Consider the following 22885-nt stretch of genomic DNA (forward strand, 5'->3'; position numbering starts at 1 on the left):
CGTCAGCATGACATTATCCTGCCTTAGCGTGACTCAAGCTGCTCTCTGATACCAGAATAGTCTAATACAGTCTGTATCTTCTGTTTATTGCTCATTTGGGCCTATTTATTGCAGACATTTATTTCTGCAGAGGGGAACCTGCATTTATCCAAAGATCTCTCCATTACTTTGGCTTGCATGTTGCAGCAACTGTTTATTGTCTATGGTTCTTACACACGGAAACATTGTGCTTGCTCGCAGTCAGCTAGGCCAAACCTTTAAAAGTGGCAATATTAAATACAAATGTGAGACCTGTGATAAACACATTTGAACGTAAAAATAGGACGTTGGTAAAAACAAACACAACCTAGAGACTAATTAATACCGTCATAACTGAAGCTTTTATCTTAACCACTTTCACGTTATCACTTAACAATCAGGTTCTTAATGCTTTTATTGCAGCTTAATAAAAGTTATAAAAACATCAAATTGGATTTAAATTCACATTGCAATGTTTTGCGGATGGCTGAAAATGAATGTTGACACATCATATCAAGCCTACAAAACTCCCCAGTTTCTATGTACTGTAAGTCGTGTCTTATGGTGTCTTGTCGCTGTATTAATCACTTACTTAAATTCTGTATTCAATTTTTACAGAAGTTTAACCGTTCCGTGAAGGCTACCAGATTGTAAGAGAACTTCCGGTTATGAAATTAAAAATAATAGTGTAAACACGAATATATATACGTTAACTACGGACCCTAGTTAGCCCATTAACACTTTTATTTAGACATTACAGCAAGATTAGTCCTTTCACACTCACAACGGTGTCACATCTTCACTCCAAACACTTTACAGATGAATCCGTGACACAGTAATGCTTTTGTTTTGAAGGCATAATTATCAAATTTCCGGCGTAAACCTGGCAACTTTACCGAGCTCGACGCTGCTGCCAAACCTATCCCCGAGAGCCAACTTGAGTCTGAAAGCTACGTCCGCTGAGTTCAGTATTCGTTAAAAAAAGAAGCCCAGTCCGGTCCAGCGTAGGTTTATATTCAAGTAGAGCGGAGTTTCGTTGTTAAATGTGAGTTTATCTTTCGAAGCCGGCTGTAGAAAAAACTCTCCGGTCCGCGAGCGCCGTCGACCGCGGATAGCCTCGGTGTGAATCTGGAGATTTGTGCTTCTGCTGCCCTTCGCGTGTGATCCCTCCCCTCGCGCTGCTCACAAAATGTGTGTGTGCTGCGCGCGGCTGCAGGCTCGGGTCGGGTTGGGCTACTGCTACTTTCATGGACTCCTCGTAAATATTTAAACTCACGCATTAAAAGTCGAATTATACATACAGTTTACCACAAACGACACCCTTATACAATGTGGTATTGTTGGTGGTGTTTATAAAATGATTTTGTCAGCCAAACAGAAGCAGTAGCCACCAAATTAAGAGCAAATGCTAAACACGCATCTTCTAAATGTCTCTTAATAGGTTTCAAATCAAAGTGTTCAAAAATTAACACCACCCAGATAGAAAAAATGCGTGATTTTGTCATTGGACTATATATAAAAGCGGCTGCCCAAATATATTTGAAACTTGTGTACATTTTAAAAGACGGTAATTCATTTAAGCAGACAGCACCTGAAAGCGGCACACACTAAGCCTCATGTGTGTATGTGCGTGTGTGTGCGCTCGCGCTGTGTTTGTGAGGCAGAGAGTTGCGTGCGAAGAGCTCGACATGTCATTCAGAGGAATCCGCCACCTGAAACGCGAGGAAGTGAAGGCGACTCAATTGGGTATAAAGCATCAGCCAACATCTGCCCCGAGCAGTGCAAAGCTGATGAAAACATCAGCTCGGAGCTCATACAGGACCTCTCCGATTTATTTTATTTCCCTTGGATTTATCATTTGGCATTACCGAGTCGGTGCACCCAAGGAGACGCATCTCTTTTCTGCACTTTATGTGAATGTGACTCCACAACCATCACTATACTGGAATTAACTGATATCCACAGGGATTTTGGGTCAGTGCTTATTCCTTGTCGTTTGCATGATTTAATTCTTTAAAAGCATTGTTTGTTTTTATTGATTCGGGATCTGTGCTCTTCTAAATATTGATTAGATAAGTTGCAACCGCGTGTTATTGTATTTTTTTTGACTACTGGCAACGGTTAGTGGGCTATTAGGTGCAATAAATCTTAATGTTTTGCAAATTCACACCGATTTTTTTTGTTCAGATTTTAGCTTACAGTTATGTCGCTTTAATTTCAGGGATGCTGGGATTTACCGCATTTCACCCCAAGTCATGACTCTTAGTGACATAATATGCAACAACCGGTCTGAACATGTTTTCATGGCCACTGTCTTGCATGTGTTAAGTTTTGTCTCCAGCCATATTTAAGTTAACGTCTTTTCTGTCTCATCCACAGCGCACCTGTTACCTCCACGGAGCGCAAAATCATGATCCCTCCGGGAGACTGCATGTATGCGGGCAGAAAGAGGAGGAAGCCCGTGCAGAAACAGTTAAGGAGTTACATTTGTTCAATCAAGTGCTTGCTGACATATAATTACACACTTTGCTGGTGCATTTTGATCCCAACCTGATATCATGCCTGGGGAACCTCACTCTCAAACATATGGTTTGGTACATTAAGGAGTATTTAAATTATAATGAATCACAGGAAGTTACAGAGCCACAACAGCATGGAGGTGTGAAGATAACAGTATAAACTCCACCTGATGCCAGTTTTAATATATTTTTAGCACAGAATAACATGATAATCACATAAACAGCAGTTTAATTGTATTAATATGCTAGCTGCTATTATAAAGTGATTTTACTATAAGCCTCTTACAAAATATTTGCTGCAGAAGTTTATACGTGTATTACCCCCCCTCTTGATCCCATACTGCTGGCAGCGGAGTAACATTGTTATTTTTTTTATTTTGTATGTACATGTCTTTAGTTGACAGTAATTTAGGTGCCTGTGGTTTTTCGATGTAGAAGACAGTTGTTTTTTGGGCCATCTCGTCAGCTGATGTCATGAATAGTGAATTGTAGCTTATGTAAGATTTTGAAGAGGGAAGTGGTAATTTAACAAGGCCTGTGGCATTTATAAAGTTTTCATGTTTTGCAGCGCCTTCGCTGCTGATCTGAAAGGAAGTCTTTGCCACATCAAATCAATACGGTTTGTGCAGTGGACGGAAATCCACTTTTTGAAATTCTAGTCTGCTGCTTATGCCACTGAATATTTTAGGTCTTTGAATTATTATTCAATGTTCAGATTGTCCATCAATTTTCTTTGTTTAATAACGTAAATAATAATGTCGTTCTGGTACCTTTTAGGTCTTCATAAATACTGTTGAACTCACAAGTGAAGTAAACTTTATATTGTATGAATAATCCAATCAAACCGTGCCGATCAGATGTTTTTCTCTGTATATTTGCCAATAGTAACTCATTAATCAGAAAAGTCAAAGTCGAAGCATTTGTGTTAAAGTTTTCCGTCTCTGTGGGGATGAACAGAAACTCTCAGCTGTGGAAATCGGAGCTGATGATTACATATGCGGATCATGTTTAGTTCAGCTGGTAACGCAGTGGTACCCCATACTAAAACACACAAATAACTCTGTGCCTGAGGAGCATTTTACATGCTTTGGAGCACTGAAAGGTATGGTGAAATAAAATCTGTGTCTAAGAAGAGTGGAACAGCCCCAGTTGATTTAGGTAAATACAGATATATCACCCTAATGTAAACCTACAGGTTGTATATCTGCACGCAGTGACGTTCTGCAGGGGGAGAAACAAAACATTTGTTTTGTCGTGTTGTGAAGGAACATGTCAAATGGCTACACAAAGAGACTTGTCACTGGAGGAGACACAAATGAGTGTGATGCATTGTGTATTGTGGAAAGCGTAGTGAAAAGTAAATTCACTTTAAAGACAGTGACTCACACAGAGTTTGGTTTATTTGGTCATATGTCTCTGGAGAAAAAAATTAAGCAAAATCTATTTGGAACAACTTCTGAAAAATAAGGTCAATTTCTTTAATTTTCCACATTGATCCAAAAAATAAATTCACACTTAACACAGTCTTATGAGTAATTTTTAAAATGTTTCTCTAGAGTTTATATGAGTTCTTTTGGGAAGTTGCGTTAAATACAGGAACTCAGCCCGTGTTTAGAATTTAGAAAATCAATTCTACTAATAATAATAATAACATAATTTGATATCTTTAAACCAAGACTATCAGAGGTTGGTAAGCTGACTGTGTGAGCTTTATACAGTGTTATATTGTGTGGGTGAGGCTGAAACTAACTTTGCCCTAAACAGTAGCACGGCTCCAGCAACTTTCCATGTGCTGCTCTCACTTGCCTGTTGAGGAGTTACTCAGCGTGGTCAAGTATGTCCCCTTTAGCTGAAACTATTCTTATTTTACAGTCGAATGCGTGACACACGGCCTCTGAATTCCCGTTTAACCCCGTCGGTCTCTCTCCCCCTCTGTCATCATCAGGAAGCCGTCCTCTGCCAATGAGAAAACCAACCCGTCCAAGCGGCACAGAGACAGGCTGAATGCTGAGTTGGACCGGCTGGCCAGCCTGCTGCCGTTCCCCCCGGATGTCATCTCCAAGCTGGACAAGCTGTCCGTGCTGCGGCTCGCAGTTTCCTACCTCCGCGTCAAGAGTTTCTTCCAAGGTAGGTGGAGAAATTGATTGTAGTGGCAGGTGGATGTGTATTTTTATGTGTATTTTTGTCTTTTAGTGGGGTTATATCAATATATGGGGGTGATAATGAAATATCTGTAAACTGGAATATAGGTTAGTTATAAGTTGTCCACCTCTGATACATATTTATTATAAAACTGACCCGCAAACAAATGAAGATTGATTATAAGATATGATGCCGCATAAATATTTATATTACAAGTAGCTGTTGTAATGTGTATTTCTTCGAGTAATGGCCCCAGAAGTAGTAATATTCCAGTTTCAGCAGAAAAAAAAGCATGATTTTGTAATACTTAGACAAATGTCCCTTAAGAGATATTCTATATTATTTTTTAAAATATTGCCTTTTAAAAGCTTAAAACAAATATAGTACTCAATGGGTATAAATCCCAGAGGCTCCGTGACATGAACTGAGATAAGAGATACTACCTGATAAGGCAGAATAAACAGCACAGTTTATATAAAAGGAGGTGTACTCCTCTGCATCGTCTGGATAAATAGTATTTTTATCTGTCACATTACTTTGTGGTCATGCCCCCTTTAGCTGACATAACAGAGATTGTGTGTTGTCTCATCCTGCGCTCTTGCCACCTTCCCTTTGGGATTTGTTTTATAATTGAAGTCTTATGAAGTCAGCAAGGATTATTTATGATGATCTGAAGAAGGTGTCGCCCCTCTGTGTCTTGTAGTTACATGTAATTAAAAGGCATATTGAGGCGCACTCTTGTTTTCCCACCCTCTCGCCGTCCATTGAACGCCTCCTTTCCTTCCCCTTGTGTTGCTCCACAATCCCTTCAAATATTCATGGGCTGCTCCAGCATGTATTTCATTGCTGGCTGATTGTCTCTGTTGCTGCCATATCAGCTCAGAGGCTACCGGCACAGCTGGATGCAACAGCTCTAAGACAAAGGTCTTCTTTTTTTTCATAAAGAGGACAAAATAAGCATCTCCCCTCAGTATTTCCAGGGAAAATTGTTGTAAAGTAGAGGGAGGATGAAGGGAAAAGGAGGGCAGTGGACAGGAAGCAGTACAGAGGTCTTGTAAGGTTCTCTAGTCCTCGGGGCTGAAAGACAGTCCTCATTGAAATCTGTTTTCTTGGAGTAGTTGGCGAGGGATTCGTACAGTTCCGACTAGCTGAAAGTTTTGCGGACATCTCCTCCTCGACACATGTGGCTCTCCTCTTTCACCTTCTGATCCTCACAGCACCCTTAATCTCCATCATCTGCTGCCTTGGTTTTGGCATGGCACCCAACAACTGGCATCCTGTTGGCCTGAGTCATGCAACTTCACACACACACACACACACACACACACACACACACACACACACACACACACACACACTTGCTTGTTTTACCCTGAATGCTCATGTAGCTTAGTCATCACGCAAAGTTGCAGTACAGGTGCTAATTGGACTTATCAAAGGTGCCTTACTCGGATAAGGGATCACGCAGAGATAAAGAGCACAACCGCTGCCTCGATGATGAGCGATGCCGAGGAGTGTTAGTGCCGAGCGAGAACTGCAAAGGGCCCAATCTCTCGGAAAATAGAGAAGGCTCAGTCGTGTGTGAAACTGCTAGAAGTGTTAAAAGGTGTGTCGAAAACGAGTGGTGGTGTTTGTTCGTTGACAGATAGTGCTAATAGCTTTCTGTGTCTACCTTCCAAAGTTACAGTTAGTTTTTCGGCATTGATATTCAAACTAAAAGTTGCATTCATCAGGTGTTATTTTATTTCCAAATATGCATTAGTGCCAAACCCCTCTATTTGTTTGCTTTACCTCTGCAGGATGCCTTGTTATCAGTGGCAGTTGTGACCAGCTTAGCTGGCTTTTGATGCTACGCTAATGAGATTAATCAGAGAGGAACACGAGGGATTTGGTTCTGTATACATCTGCAATCTCTGCCCTGCCTCTCTTTGGTCAACTCACTTGACTCCCACAGTAGCCGTTTTTTTCCACTGATATTTAAACATGGAGTGTGGCCAGAGCTCTTCCAGATAAATTTAAGATGACGAGCAACAAGTACATATCCACATCCTTCCTGTGGTTTGGAACAGTCATAATCGTCCTTTTTTTCCCCTCTTCTCTTTCAATCACTGAGTCATCCGCTGAAAACATGCTATAAAAACCACGGAACCTGCAACCTTAAGTGTCGTCTGTATTTATAAACTGTTCTATAGAGGAGGAATGAGGGCTTTTTACTCAAACTGATGCAGTTCTTGTTTGTGTCCACTGGGGGGACTGTGTGAAGTTCATGACTGATGTCCACTTCATTTAGTTATTAAGTGAGGACAGGATTTAGCAACAAGTTGGACTGCATTTTTTTCTTTTTTAAAACACAGATTTCCAGACTTAATTTACTCCAGTATGAGACAGTTGAAGTTTTATTGACAGAAGAAAAGAAGAAGAAAATCATGTGGCAGGTGGTTTTGGAAACACACTGAGATTCTACCGGTTGTCTCTGTTGCGTGACTACTCTGGGGTGGAGCACAGTGAACAGTATGTACCTATGCACTTTATGTAAATATACCCCGAGGCTTTATGTGTGTGTGTGTGTAAATAAAAGCAATATCAGACAGGGATTCACTTCAGCTAGTTTCGCTTATTCATCATATTTTATGAGATTCAGCTGCTCACAGGCACGGTGAGATATATGACCTAAGATGACTCCATGTGCTATTTCATGCCAAAATAAATAAACAGCGGTGTTTGTGTACAGTGAAGCATGTTGACATTGACTGTAAAAGTCTTTTTTGTTTTAATAGATTTGTTTTTCGTCTGCTTGGAGAGTGCAAATATCCACTGGTGTACAAGAAAAACACACTTTCACAAGGATGCCTGACATGTAAATATATTTGAATATAATTTATATGCCAGGACTCACAATCCTCTTGACTGAGAGCCAATACTAGGTTCAGATTTAGACTATTATAAAGTTAAAGTGATTTTATTTTTAAATGGACAGCCCCACGGGACAGAGATTTGTGTATTCACTACTTCCTGTCTTTGCAATTGCAATGCTGCAGTTATCTCCATTTGAAAGGACACAATGGAAATACATATAACAACATCTCAGTGTGCCATGCAGGTTAAGCATGCCGAGCCAGTAAAAATGGGCCAGAAGTCCAGAGGGGCCCCTTTAAAATATAAGAAATAAAATAATACAGATTTTTTTTAAAGTCATCAGTTCATAGCCTACAGGCTGTGTGGAACTCTTTGTCCCATGTTTTTTTCATTTTTATTTCAGGTCAGGGTATCCATATTTTCAGCATTTTTAGGCAGATGCCCAAGCGAGTAGGTCCGTGTTTGTGTGTGTGTGTGTGTGTGTGTGTGTGTGTGTGTGTGTGTTGACAGTCAGCAGGCTATAATTCCCTTCTCTTCCATGTTAGGTCTCTGCCCTCACTGTAATTGCTGAGCTTGTTAAATATTTACCCTAAGGATTAACTATCCCTCCTCCTTTGTCTTTCTGCCCGATTGCTTTTAATTCTCCTCCGGTGTGTACGTGTTTTTTCGGGGTCTGTTTTGTGCAATCGTGTTTCACTGCTTTTTGTCTCATTATCTGAAATAAGAATTTTACTTTGTTTCAAATACCTAATCGGGATACAACCACACTTTCAAAAGGGTTCAGGTAACTTAAGGCACATCTTCAAGGGAATATTCCCTTTATAATGATTTTGTTTTATTGTTGGGATGCTGACAGGGGGCTTTTTTTTGTACTTCAATGATATGAAAGCAATCATGATATCCTCCATCTAAAATAAGTAACTGATGTAATTCAGAATGTGAATCACCTTAATTTTTTTTCTCCACTGTCCTGTGTTCCTGGACTTGTATGAATTGGACCTCGTTCTAACAAACAGAGCAAAAGTCAACTGGGCTTGTGATGAGAATCAGATGGGACTTATAAGACAGAGACCTGGAGACCACATAACAAAGTAATAAAGGCAGTCCCTCCTCTCTAATGTTCAGCTTTCCCTAATATTTATAATGTATATTACACTGCTATAATGATATCAGAAGATGTAATTCATCCTAATACATTGATATTAGCTGCTGGCATGAAAGTATCTCAATCAGTTAAAGGCGATGTTGTCGCTCCTTTTGTGGGCTTTGTTTGTGGATAATGTGGTCCGACATGTTCTCACCACCAACTTATCAAATACAGCAGCTCTGTCAGTGACAAACTTTCCAGCTATAGGTGCCCCTCTGGCATCAGTTTTGATTATCATGGATGTATAAGGAGAAGTGGATACGGCACTTAAGGCAGGGCCCTGTTCATTTCTGTCAATATTACTTAGTGGCACATGAAACCCAAAACTTTTGCTTCCTAAATATAAAATTATCCGGATCTTCTGCATCTATAGGCCCATTGAGCAAGCAAACAAGAGACTTTCACCAACCAAGCAGCTAACTTCCGGTTTAGCTCTCCACCAAGTTGAAAAGGAATAAAATTTAATTGTGCAACTCTTCAAAATGTTAGCAGACTGAATGGATCAAAGTCTGATAGTGAAACAAGCAATTTCAAGCGCATTGTGGTACTCCAAAAAAATGTATCCACAGAGTTAGAGACGTCTCTTTTACAATGTAGGTCCATGGGAAAAATGTTTTTGAGTCCCATGACATCACATGATGCACTCGGAAGTTGTAATTCCACGGTTCATCCACTATGCAAAATTGGCTTCAAAGATATAAGCTAAAACTGTTCCTGGGGACTCAGGGACAACACGTCAATTTCCACTAGTTTCATGCATAGTGTCTTTTCAAAATAAACTTCTATGTTTGCAGGAAAATGTAGATTTCATCACCAAATCTACTTTTATGTCATGTAATGTATGTGAGGTTTACTGACGTAGTAAAAAAAAAAACACACAGGACATGAGCACCAGTCCTTGGTGAAAGTCCTGTGTGTGTTTGACCCACCGCCCCTTCCTCGTGCCCCACTCAGACTGTCATGTACTACATCACTGTTACAAGTGAGGTTACCCTGGAGTTAGTTGAAAGTCTGGTACATCTCGTCCAAACGCTGAAGGCTGCCTTGTGCGTCAGAATCAGGCGCTGGCAGTTTTGATCAAACTGTTGTATTTAACCCTCAGGGAATGAAAACGGGCTGTGTGGTCACATCCACCTTCGTTCCCTCGCACACTCTCTGTGTCTCTAATGAAGCAGAACATTTTCAAACAAGTTTTCTTTGACAAAAGGTAATTGTGAAGCATGTAAACTTGTGACCAGAGGATCAACCGTTCAAATCCCCAGAATAGCTGGAAAAGTTTCACTTGGCAGTCATACTACCATAGCCAACTACTGTTGAAGTACCCTGAGAAAGAGCTGCACTTGTATTTTTGGAACAGAGCATGGCGTTACATTGATATTAAACTCTGACAGTTAGAGTACAATGTGTTATGTGTGTAAACGCTGGCTGTGTGCATTACTGCTTATTTGCCACGATTGCTATTTTGACCGCGTGTGTGCGTTGAGGTGTGATGGAATCTTTATTTTGACGGCGTCTGTCACCATGTCAGGTCTTGACCATCGTGGCACCGCGATCAGATTCCCCACACACCCTTGGGGAAAAAAAGCAGCAGCACTGGCAGTAATCCATATGTATATCTCATTGCCCGTCTAACTCGCTCTGTCCTCATCGTCCGTCATTCTCGGGATCACACACACAAGGAATGTAGCCTTCATCTCTTCCAGCGCTCTAGCTTCTCCACCCGCAGCACTGACTCGCAGAAATATGGTTTTGTGGAGCTTCAAACCACATGTCTTTGTGTTTTTATGCATGTTTTGCCTTTTTCATGTTCTTGCATGTTTCATGTTCTGCCCCAATTAGAGGGCAGAGGAGATTTTAAGCTGATTGATGGGTTTCATACAAGTTTAAAGAGGTTTTTGTGTGTGTGTGTGTGTGTGTGTGTGTGTGTGTGTGTGTGTTTGATTCTGAGGGAATTGTATGACCAACAACAAGTTTCAGTGGTATTACTGAACTCTTTAAATGATTAAAATGTCCAAATTGAAACCTCCTACAAAAGCCTTTTGAACAGGAGTTGACAGTATTTGCTAGTAAATGTAACTTACTGCCTTATTTTGTTATCTTTATACAACATTATGTTGTGAAACTACAAGAAAGTGACTGTTTCTTAGCCTCAGTGGCTATGATTTTAGATCACCATGCATCAACCTTCTTGTCTGGCTTTTTGCTTCCTGTTATGTGTTTTATCATTTGTACTTCTTCACCAGACATTTGTGGTTTGTAATCTCTCTAACATAGTTTTAAGCATTTTTATCTTTTTTACATTTCAAAAACTGACCTGCAACTGCGTGAGACACCAACAGCCTGGAAACCATCTCTATGACTTGAGCGCTGTATTGCTTTGCTCTCAGTAAATGATCTGCCCTGAAAATCATCAATGCCTTGCCATATATCATAACAACCCCTAAAGTTACCACCAAAACAAATTTCATGCCCAAATATAAATGCCTGTGGTGTAAACGTATCCACATCGCAGCTAGGTGTATTTATAAGTGTATGTGTGTGTCTGGAAGCCCTCAATTAAAGCCCCACCTTCCCTCATAGCTGTCAGTCCAGTCAGGGCGTTGACAGGGTACGGGAACACACAAACACAGACACACACAAAATGTGTTGAGAGACTTAAGTGCGAGTATGCTTAGCTACGCCAAGTTTGGTAACGTGACATGCCGATCTCCCCGCTGCTACGCAAAGGCCATACAACAGCGTTTAGATCTGCATTGTGTATCTGTGTTGCTAATCTCCGAACGTGTGTCAGTCAGTTTCAGTATGTGTGTTGTCTGCCTCTAAATGCTGGGTGAGCTATAATAAAAGAGGAAGAGAAAGGCCACAGAGCCCACAGACTCACGGCAGGCGTACGCCACTTGTGACGTCAGCCAGCAGACAGGAGACTGTTTTGTAACCAACCCACCATCGTGAAATAGAGGAAGAAGCGAAGACAAAACAATCAATCTAGATCCGTAGTTTCTCAACTACACATTTTAAGAGAATTTCATGCTTGTAAGCTCCCTCAACCAGACTGTTTCTGTTGATCTGTTTCATGTCAAATCTGTATCAAATTGCATCAGTACAAGCGCAGACCATTCGATTTCTCCAAGAGGGAAGTGCTGCAGTGTGATAGTTGTGTGTCTGAATGGAAACATCGCTCAGGGGTGAAAATGTGTATCTGGTCACATTACAGGCGGACTTTGTGTTTACTAAACTCCCAGTGACCCCACACTTTTTCCTTCCTTTATGCTTTGTAACCCAAAGGCAGACAAGACTCTGGGGCAGAGGCCAAGACAAATCAGCAGGCCACGCAGACTCTAAATGAAGTGAAAAGGTTCAGCATTAGAAAGGTCAACATGTGGTCAATTCACTGCTGTTGTGAGTTTTTTAAACAAAAAGTCTTTGCTAATGAAATCTCCAGTGAATCATAGACTGTACCCAAAAGGTTTGCATAGTATTGGCAGCTAGCTCAAATTCCTCTAGTTCCCTAAAGCCCTTTCCACTATTCATTTGTGCAGGATGTCATCCTGAACTAATAGTTCAGATAGTTCTTTTATCTATTCGTTCCATAAATGAGGTCCAGAGAATACAGGAAACGGAAGGTGGGTGCTACACTACCGCGATGAAGCTGTCCTGATATTAGTCCTAACAGCCCTGCAAAGTGGCGACGAGTGGTCAGCCATTGGGATACGGGACAAGAAAGAATAGATAAACTCAGATTACAACACACACGGAGGTAGAGTGTCTTCATTCTCTGCTCAGGACGCCATTACTCCACCATGTCCTTAGCAAATAGTGGTTTGCTGCTAAATTCATGTTCTGAGGATCGCATAGAGCTAGCTCCTTTATAGTGCTTTTAAAACAATAGTCCAGCATTTTCAGAAATATCCTTGAGATTGACTCCACATGTTCATATGGTGAATATGAAGCTTCAGCCAGCAGTCAGTTAACTTAGCTGAAAGGCATTTTTACCGTCAACACAATATAACATGTTAATTAGTGAGCTTTGGAGGTGCTAACTTTGGACAGAGCCAGGCTAGCTGTTTCCCCCTGCGTCAGTGTTTATGCTAAGCTTAGTTAAGCGGCTGCATTGTATTTGCCAGACAGGTATGAGTGATATCAACTATCTCATCTAACTCTTAGCAAGAAACCAAATGTGCTTATTTCTCAAAATATGGAACTGTATTTTTTATTTTGGTTACTCACTGTCAGTACTCAGTGTGACATTGGCCTGAGGCCTGTCTCAGCATGGGTGGAGGGTTGGTAAACACCTCTGACAGTCCATCACTGTAAAATCTAAAATCCTCTTTTAAAATACTTATGTAAATTGCATACTGGGACAGAGTTAGCATCCTTGTTAGTTTATGCAGAGTTTTGAACAGATTTACGACCATGTCTTAGAAGCACTTAGAAGCACACCTGTCAACATGATCTTGCAGTTTCACAAAACTGCCATTGTCACCTCACGATCAAATAACTAAAGTGCTACAGAATTTGGAAATGAAGAATGATTCATTCACATATGACTTTAAATGTTCCCATCTCATTAGACTCCAAATAGCCTAATTTGGTTCTTTCAAGGAACCTTCAGGTTGACCTGTGGCACTAGTATCATGCGCTCCCAGCTTGTGACTATGCACTGAGTGCACAGCTCATTAACCCATTTGTTGCATCTGTCTATACCTTTTTTGAAGTGAACACTCAAACTCAGTGAAGGTCCAACCCTTTGACCTTTTCATTCACCCCTGTTGTTTGACCCAATCACGGTCTTACGGGGATTAGAAAGTAGAAATCACCAGGAATCAGTTAAACTTCTTGGGTAATTAGTATCAACTTGACGAGCTGTGAATCAATGCTTGCATGCTGATTTCTTGATGCCTTCGCCGTGTAGGGCGATTGCACATTTCAGTCCTCCAGCACGCAATGCTTCAAAGCCCTAAAGGATCCAAGGACTTCAACCCATCAGCCCATCATATCAGTTAAATGTCATATGTCACAACAGGCCTGAGGACAGATCTGAGTAGACTGGCCAGCGCTATTCTGGTGTTGGTGGCACGACATCTCCAGTTCACCCGGAGCTGTTCCATTACATGACTTTTACATTATGAGTTATGAAGGTGATACCATGAATGACATAATTTTCTTTAAGCGGACCAAAGCGGCATTTATATATTTATGTAAGAGTAACCAGCACTGTTGCCAGCAGGCCATGTTCTCATGATTTCTTTCCACAGATCATCTGATGTAGATTCTCATTCTGATTCACATCAATTTTAATGATCAACGCACATCAGGACCCAGTGATGTGCATTGATTAAGAGCATCCAGGGAGACAATAGATCACAACATCCCAATCTGTGTGTGCGTGAATGCTGTTGAAGCGAAGAAAATTTGCTCCCATGTGTGATTATAATCATCAGATGGGGGTACAGATCCTGTCACCCCGTTTTTGTCTAGTTCTTTTATGAATTTTAAAATTCTTTTTTCTTTGACCATGACCATGATAACATTTGTGTCGTTTTCTCCTCCTCCCTCTCCCTTCCTCCCTATGGGGTTCTGCCCTTCTGTTTGTTTCACTGACCTCTGTGAAAGAAAATCACCTCTCATCTCCATGTGCTTCATGAAGAGTGCGTGATCAGGCTAAATGCCAGTGCTCAGGCTTTTCTTCTTCCTCTTTCCTCCACATGCAATGTCTGTAATTCCGTGCTACGAGTTCTATATACAAACGTAGATGTATGGCCGCTTAATACGTTTCCAGTGTAAATGTTAATGCGTTCTCGCTGTTATGACTAACCTAATACCAGTGCTCAGGGTCTTATCATTCCTTTCCTTTATTTTGGCATGCTAAAACCCTGTCCATTTGTTGTCAGTGGGGTCAGACAGAAATAGGTTTATACACTAGTCATATGTCTATAATGAGTTTTGTACATTTAAGTTTCACATAATTATTTGCTCCACATTTTAATATCTTTAAATTTGACCACTGTCATACTAAAAATCACTAGTGACTGGGTTAATGTAGTAATACTGGGTTAATGTTACTGAGGGCCATTGTGACACTCACCACTCACACCTAAGACAATGGGTTGTTTTGACAGTGTTTGTGTCATTTTTAAATTTGACTAAAACAAAAGTAAAGTATGTTTTGGAACTGTTTTAATCTACTCAAGTTCTTCTTTTACTTTGGTTTTCTATATATGCTTAACCCAGTTTTCCATCTGTGGCATATTGACCAGAGGTGCAGGTCAATTTTGACTTTTTTTTTTTTTTTTTTTTTTAAACTTATGCTGTTTGCTTAATTTTTACATTGTCATTATTTACCTAAACGAAAATACAACATTGCTTGAAACTGTTATTTACTCTTAGCTTTAGCTCTTTTACACCACATTTGTGACAGCTTCTAGTAAAACGTAAGTTTTTTGTGTCTAGCACTGGCTTAGAAAAACCCACTTTAGATCAGGAAAATAACCCAACAGTAATATACAAATTTACCACTAACACTGGGTCAAAACAACCAATTATCTTTGGTTTGACGGGGATTTGAGTATGGTTTTCTACCCATGGGTCCCAGCTAAATTCAGCCCGGTATTGCATCTGTGCCATATTGACCAAGTGCATGAGTGGATTTTGACATTTATGCACATGAAAAATCAGTATGTCAATTTTAATCCACTGATATTTAGTGTATATAAATGCTTATGCAAGACTTTGGTTTTTGTTCTTTTTTTCATTAAGAGCACCATCAAAGTCACTCTAAGAAAATTATTTTAAGGTTATATAACAGCTCTGTAAAATGGAGTAGTTGCACTGTTAATGCAAGAAAATAGTACTAGTTACTTGTAGATTTGCAATGAAAATGCTATATATACTGTATATATATATATATATATATATATATATTTCTTTAGAGGGGGCTTACAAATAGTCATTACGCGCCTAATGACTCCATGCTAAATTGCACATTAGTTGCATGTCGGCTCACTCTCCCACCCTCTTGCATGTGTGTTTGCCCCCCTCTGCTGTAATCAGCCACACAAAAGCTGTTAACTAGCGCGACAGGCCAGCCACGCTAATCCCTTGTATGTGTCGAGAACCATGAATGGAGAAGCCGCCTTATGCATTTAGGATCCTCACAGCTAACTCATTAGTTGCTTGAATCAAAGGCATGACACTGGCTTTGTCCCTGCCTGGCCTCTCGTGCCACAGACACTGAACTCGCTTGAGTGGAGTTGGGCTCCGTCGGCCTGCAGGCAGGAGGGGCGGCCAACAGAGCCCCCTGGGATCACAAAAGGCCATAAGTGAATTACTCAAATCAGTGCCGAGGGGGGCCCCCCGTTAGACGCTAACTGTAACAGCTATGTGGCGGCTGCGCAGCGATGGGAGGTGTGTTTGTGTGCAAGTTTGTGTGTGCGAGCAGACGCGGAGAGTGTGTGTTTGAGTTTGAGTGAGTGTGAATAGACAGCCAGGACTCATGCAGAGGGAGCAGAAGCCTTTGTTGGCCCAACACTATTGTTGGAAGCTGTCTTGTGTAATTACTGCCACTGCTACCGCCTAGCGCGCCGCTCTGCCAGAGCAAGAGAAGCTCAGAGGGACAAGGAGGGAAGCAACAAGCGCACCGAAAGCCCCTGGAGTTTGAGTTGATAATTATATTATGGAAGCACTTTGAGCATGCAGCGGTTCTGCAAACACGTTGACAAATCCCAGCTGTTGTTTTACATAGTTTATAAATATCATGACATTCAATTAGAAATCTCACATGCTGCCTTGAAGTCGAGCAAATTTAAGGTTCATGGGGTGTGCAAACTGTAGTTAATCTTCAGTTATTGAATGGTGATATTATTGGCAGACATATTTCTCATTACAAACATTTGTTCTGCTGTTAGTTTATCTGTGCTATTTTTACAAGCACGCCACTGTAGCATGCTTAACCCCAACTACACCCCTTTTGGCTTAGATTAACTAATTTCACATTGCCAATTTATGTCCCTCCCCTCAACACACACACACACACACACACACAACAAACAAATAGACTTTGTTGATCTCCATGCAGACATGGAATATGGCTTACAGGTTCAGCAGCGCCCAAAGCCACATGTTGAAAGCCCATTTGATAACTCATTAAGCCTCAGAACAGTCATTTTTTATTTGTTGTGGCATGCGGGCAATTTTGCACAGAAACGGCTTCCCGAGGTTTATGAAAAAGTTTGGCGGCTGTTTATCATGAGATCACTGAATTTAAAAACTCAAACTATTGTGCAGCAAGGCTGGAATGCTTATGACCAAAGAAAAAGTCCTACATGTGGCCTTGATTGGAATTTAACATGACAGAAGTAACAAAATCAATAGCGGAATCCAAAAATCAGATTTTGTTTTTGTCAAGCCTGTCTGTGTCCCCGAGTTATTCTTTTTGCATGCTTTGGAGACAGCCCACAGTGAACTGATTGATGATAGATTCACTCCCCTGTTGCCTCCAAGTGCACACCCGAGGCCTATTAGCTACAGCACAACCAATTTAACATGGCCACCCGCATAAAAAGCTCACTGGTGTCAGTAATGTGATCTGTTGATGGCTAAACCGAGCGAGTGGGGAGGCTATTCACAGTGGCTGATGAATGAACTCAGCGACACTGCTGCTCTGGCACGATGCTGAGAAAAACCATTGGTGCGAAAGGAAGAAATTACAAGAAATTGACAACTAAATCCAGCAAGATTAGGAGTTAGGAACACAGTCTGCACCCTCATCTGAATGCATTTTTTTACCTGCATACATTCAGTGATGGAAGTGACAGAATGAATGCAAAGCAACTGAAGCATGTGCCTTTTATGAGCAATAATACTAATGCAATCAGGATTGTATTGTCACTGAAGACCTGCTTGGCATTAATTCCACATGTACTACATGTCGTCACATTGTGTCTGTGTGCTGGCTGCCCAAGCACACTGTACACCAGACCGTTTGATTTGTCTGTCACCTCCATTTTCTTAATTGAAGCATGCTTCAATGTGCAACAGTGGCCAGGGCCGGTCCCTGCTGTTGTTCCCCTAATGTAAATCGATATGTTCCCATGCGGTTGGAAAGATCACTAACCAAAGGTGGCATCTGACCCGATACAGCTCAATACGCTAACTACCGTCAGCCAGATGAGGTCCCCTTTCATCAGCATTTGATATGGGAAAACAGGAGCACGTAACTCGCCCGAGTAAAAATAGTTCCTCAGATCATGTCATATAAAGTTAGGGTTATCTGGAGAAGCTTTGCGGGGGAATAGCTTTTTTTTCCCATCCTTTTTTCAATCTCAGACAGAGTGCGCTGTAAAGTCACCATACAAGTTTAACTGATACTGAACCAAGATATATTGCTGTACATCACAGAACATGCATTTCAGTGACAAAAGCGCCACAGTGTGAGCTAATTAAAGATAACTAGAAATGTGATGTAAGAGGATGTTTAAACGGTTTGTGTGTTTTTTTATTGGCTGGCAGGCCTTCACTGCACTCACCCACAGCAATCTGAACTCTGCATGAACTGCTGCTCTCTGCCGAATTATGATCGAATGAGTGAGCCTGACAAAATATTTTTAGGGTGGCGAGAAAGACGTAAGCGGAGAGTAAAGACAATCCCTATCACACATACACACACATACACTTGGGCGCCGCGAAAAGAAAAAGACAAGGGGAAGTCAAACATCAGTTAACAGCAGCAGGACGGTCTCTGACTTGACAGCGTCCAGGCAGATTGTTAAAGAGGAACAGCTCTGCAGGGGCAAATGTCTCACCCAGGCAGCCAGGTAGCCAGTGAGTCAGGATGGTGAGAGAGAGAGAGTGTGTGTGTGTGTGTGTGTGTGTTTGTTTAGGGGGGTGACTAACAGAGAGAGAGGCAGTTGCGTGACTTGTGCTTGGCTCAGCCGTTCAGCCCCCCAGGCATTATTTGTTAGCCAGGAGAAAGGAAGGTATATATCTTAAGTGTTCAACAGTAAACAGAGCTGTGACAGGGCCCTAATGCTCAATGGGATTTTTTTGAGATGTGTGCACTTGTGCATGTATGTGTGTGCATGTTTGCACTGCAAAAAGTGATGGGCAGGGAAAAGGATTTCAACTGGTATCAGCCTCACTTTAAATTTCATCACACTGGTAAGGTCGATGGCAAAATTTCCAGTGAGAAGTGATGATTTAGCATAATCACATATTAGCATGTAAACACACTTAGACACACACACACACACACACACTACAAAAATGTTTGCCAAGTCGCTATTGACTCAAGGCACTCGTATGAAGTGTTTCCCTTATTTATAAATCTGTGGAAATTTTTAATACTGCAGAAAAACTTAAAAACAGTGAAGTTTTCCTGTTAAAAATGGGCCAGAGATGTGTTAGTCAATCTTTTTACTTCTGTGTGTGTGTGTGTGTGTGTGTGTGTGTGTGTGCGTGTGTGTGTGTGTGTGTGTGTGTGTGTGTGTGTGTGTGTAAGCTGGATCGCTGACCCCCCACTGGAGGTTTCCACTAACATCACCAGCACTAAAGGCCCACTGGGAGAGTTCATGGTGAAAAGCTCTCTGCGGCTTTCTGAGTGGCTTAAACTGTAGTTTCCACTGAAAAAAAAAGACAAAAAAGAGGAAAGAGTAAGAGAACGAGTGAGTCAATAATAGAGGAGGGGAATAATTCTATTTTTAAAAGTTATGTCGCAGTCCTTTCTTGAGATGAGCTGTGGTTGTTTCATCCGTTCATGTCATTCTTTGGCTTTAAGGAGGTTACGGTGGTGAAATCAGCCAAACACACAGTTAAACATTATATGAATCTGCTGTCATGTTCCCTTTCTTAGAAACAAATATTGAAATAACATATGCAAAACATACATAATAAATGCATTGTAGTAGTTTTTTGTAAAGATTAGTTTGTAATCAGAAAACTGGTGAGGTACTTCTTTTTTTGCAGCTCTCAGTTCTTAACTCAAAGGTTACCTAATTCGATCAAATGAAATGAAAATCGTCTGCTTTAGCTTTAGCTGGATCTCAGACACACACTCTTTGAGTTACACTAGTTTGGGGCTCATCTCTTACTTTTCAAATGGTGACATTTGACAACTGACATTTCAACAGCATCCGTCTATTTCTCTCCTATACTGACATTTAAACTTCTGTCAGTGCTTACATTTCAACTGCTACTTTTAACCTTCACAAGTCTCAGATCGTTTGCAGATTCACTGCAACTGTTTTCAGTGCTTACACCTCAGCTTACATTTTAAGTGACATCATCTTTTTATTTATACACCTGAGCTGGTAATAGGGCTGGACACGAATATTCAACAATTTAGAAATTAATTCATATTCGGTTTTTAATTTTGGGAATTGGATATTCAGTTTTTTGTTTTTTTTATTTGTATGAGAAATGAGGCGCAAGAACTATTTTTGATTGGTGCTACGCTATCAACATTGACTACACGTAATGATTTTTTGTCTTTTTTTTATCTTACTAAAAAATAATATCTTATTTTATTGTAGAGCTGTGTGCAACATATTGATTCATTAAACCTCCCCTTGCCATGTTCTCTCTCCCTCTGTTTATCATGAGAGCTCCACTTTGTGCCGGGTCAGTTGGTGAGATTTCACCCCAGCACACGGTGGCAGGGCTATCTGTTGGCATCACACGATTACTGTGAGTTTGTTGTGTTAGCTTGTACTAACTGGGCAGATGTTAACTTGACCATTTGCTGGGAGGAGAGGAACTCTAAGGATGGTCCTTCAGCACTGTGTCCAACATTTGTAACAGAAACACTTAGTCGAAAAAATGTAAATCTCAAATTTCGCATTTGTTCGAGCTTGAACACTGTTTCTGCTCTTCTCTTTCTCAGCACTTTGCTAGGTGTTGACTCACATTTGGAGCTTCGAATGTTTGCTGTCGATTACTGCTTAAGCCTCAGAGCCCAAAAAATGGTACTTGGGACAGCCCTCATTGGCACTAATCCCTTTAATTTCCACTTTAACTGACACATCCAGATACAGCAAATGTATCCTCTACACTTCAACTGCTTTCAGTGCTTACACTTTAGACAACATCTCAACTGACACCTTTCAATTTATACACTTCAGCTGGCACTAATCTCTTTTTAGGATTCCACTTTGACTGACACCTCTGGCTCAATTCATCCCCTACACCTCGGCTGACATTTCAACTCCTTTCAGTGCGTACACTTCAGCTGAATCTTTGACTCTTTTAAGCACTTTCACTTTGACTAAAACTTCCCTCAGCGCTTGTGCTTAAATTTACACTTCAGCTTTATTCAGTGCTTACACTTAAGCCACACACATCAACTCACGTTAGTTTGAACTTCTGTCAGTATTTACACTTTGACTGAAACTTTAATTGCTCATGTTCATTTTCTTTAGAACACTTTGACTTTTCTAGTTGAATATGACCTTTTTTTACCTCTAAAAATGTCCAAGAGTTTTATTGTATCTGTGAGCATCGTGGCAGATCTGTTGTCTGTCACGGAGGTTGCTTTTGTGTTTGTGACCTCATTAGAAATGGAGCCACAGGCACCGAGCCTGTGGACCTTTCAGTGACGAGCAGAGCACTGATCGGATGACTTATTCATCAGGCACACTGACACGACCTCTTAAAGATGGTACATGACAGAGAGCAACGGGATCAAGTCAGATCATCATATCAGGTGCAGGAGCTCATCATGGCTAATGCAGCGAGATAAGTGCGGTCTGAGTACAGCACAAGCTGGAGTTTGGATGCTGTGGTGCTTGTCGAATTCAGATTTGAAGTCAGCTCAGAGGCAATGTAGCGGTTATTTGCAACAACAGGAAGAAGAACAAGACGGAGGGAGAGAGAATGAAAAGAAGGAGAGAAAATGACAGACAGAGGTGGTGGAGAGAAGTGTCAGACTCTGTTTCTGTCCCTGAGGATCGTGTTTAAATTGGCATGTTGCAGAGAGAGCACTGTTAGACTGAATTTAAACAGCTGCCGGCTTCACCCACAGCAACACACACACTGGGGCCCTCCCCTGCCCTAAGTTTGCGTGCGGAGCAAGGAAATTCTCCATGCTAATGTGCCAGGGTTTGTTTTCATCATCAAATTGCAAATGTTTTAAATATGCATCACACACGCGCGCGCGCACAGACACACACACACACACACACACACACACACACACACACACACACACACACACACACACACGTATACCCACATTCATCCAGTCAGAGCATTGACAGTCTAATCCTTGTTTTCACACAGTGTCATCTGTCAAATATAGAGCTGGAAGTGGCTTCCACCCATGTTTATTTTTCATACACCACTCCCATAATTTTTCAATCATATTTTATTTCTAACGCGGCATTTCTTGACCTGTAATGGATCTCAATGCTCTGGCTGGCTGTGTCTCCAGATTAACACATGCAAGAGCTTTTCACAGCGTGGGATAACAATTAGCTTGAGAACAAGGAGATTAAAGAGGGAACTGAGAGGAGTCTCGGCATGTTTGTATAGTGACTGTACAGCCTAGAATGTGAAGCTTTTATATCTTAAGCTGTTAAACTGCAAGTTACCACAAAGACCAAGTCTATTAATCCGTTATTTAGTATATTATTGATTCTTTCCTAAAGGCAGATGAGAGTGTTCCTATTTTAAAGAGGACCTATTATCCTTACTTTCTGTCATATGTATCCTATAAAATAATGAAATGTCAGGTGTTCACAGTAAATGTGGCCCATAATTTCAAATAGTGAGCTAAACATATGTAGAAGTATTTCATGTGAGCAAAAACTTCAGGCTTCAGACTGTTCTAAATACTCAGTGTTATCATGATACTGGATTTTATACTTTTGATACAACACCATGAAAAAAAAAATCAATATTCAATACCATTTTCAATAGAACAGGGGGTAAATTACATTAAGGGCATAAAATGTAAACATTTTATTAAATGATAAATAAAATAAAGATCGAACTTTTTTTTTTAAAAATTTCCTTTCCTTGACAGAATGATTAAAAAAATATGAACAATAATTAGACCTACTAACATTAATGAAAACGATATTCTTGCATTAATGCACATGTTCAGTAACTAAGATTTTCACACATTCCAAATGCAGTAATATGCAATGAGCAAATGAGAGCAAAGACAAGAAGACAGCACTGTGAGTACAAGGTGGCGGGGCTGTTGGGGCAC

At 40.8% G+C, this 22885-nt stretch overlaps 1 protein-coding gene across 3 annotated transcripts in view; it reads left to right on the forward strand.

Moving 5' to 3' along the window:
- Positions 1 to 22885, forward strand: part of ahrra (aryl-hydrocarbon receptor repressor a) — an 87138-nt gene that overhangs the window by 7356 nt on the left and 56897 nt on the right. For 2 of the 3 annotated variants that reach the window (XM_042510225.1, XM_042510227.1), the window contains exons 2-3: positions 2398 to 2490; positions 4483 to 4664. In XM_042510225.1, the coding sequence (XP_042366159.1) occupies positions 2398 to 2490; positions 4483 to 4664 (275 nt within the window). Of the gene's footprint in view, positions 1 to 1735; positions 1993 to 2397; positions 2491 to 4482; positions 4665 to 22885 lie in introns of those variants that run through there. The other variant, XM_042510226.1, reaches the window with a different exon arrangement.

The sequence above is a fragment of the Plectropomus leopardus genome, chromosome 21 (assembly GCF_008729295.1).
Source record: "Plectropomus leopardus isolate mb chromosome 21, YSFRI_Pleo_2.0, whole genome shotgun sequence".
Classification (NCBI taxonomy): Eukaryota; Metazoa; Chordata; class Actinopteri; order Perciformes; family Serranidae; genus Plectropomus; species Plectropomus leopardus.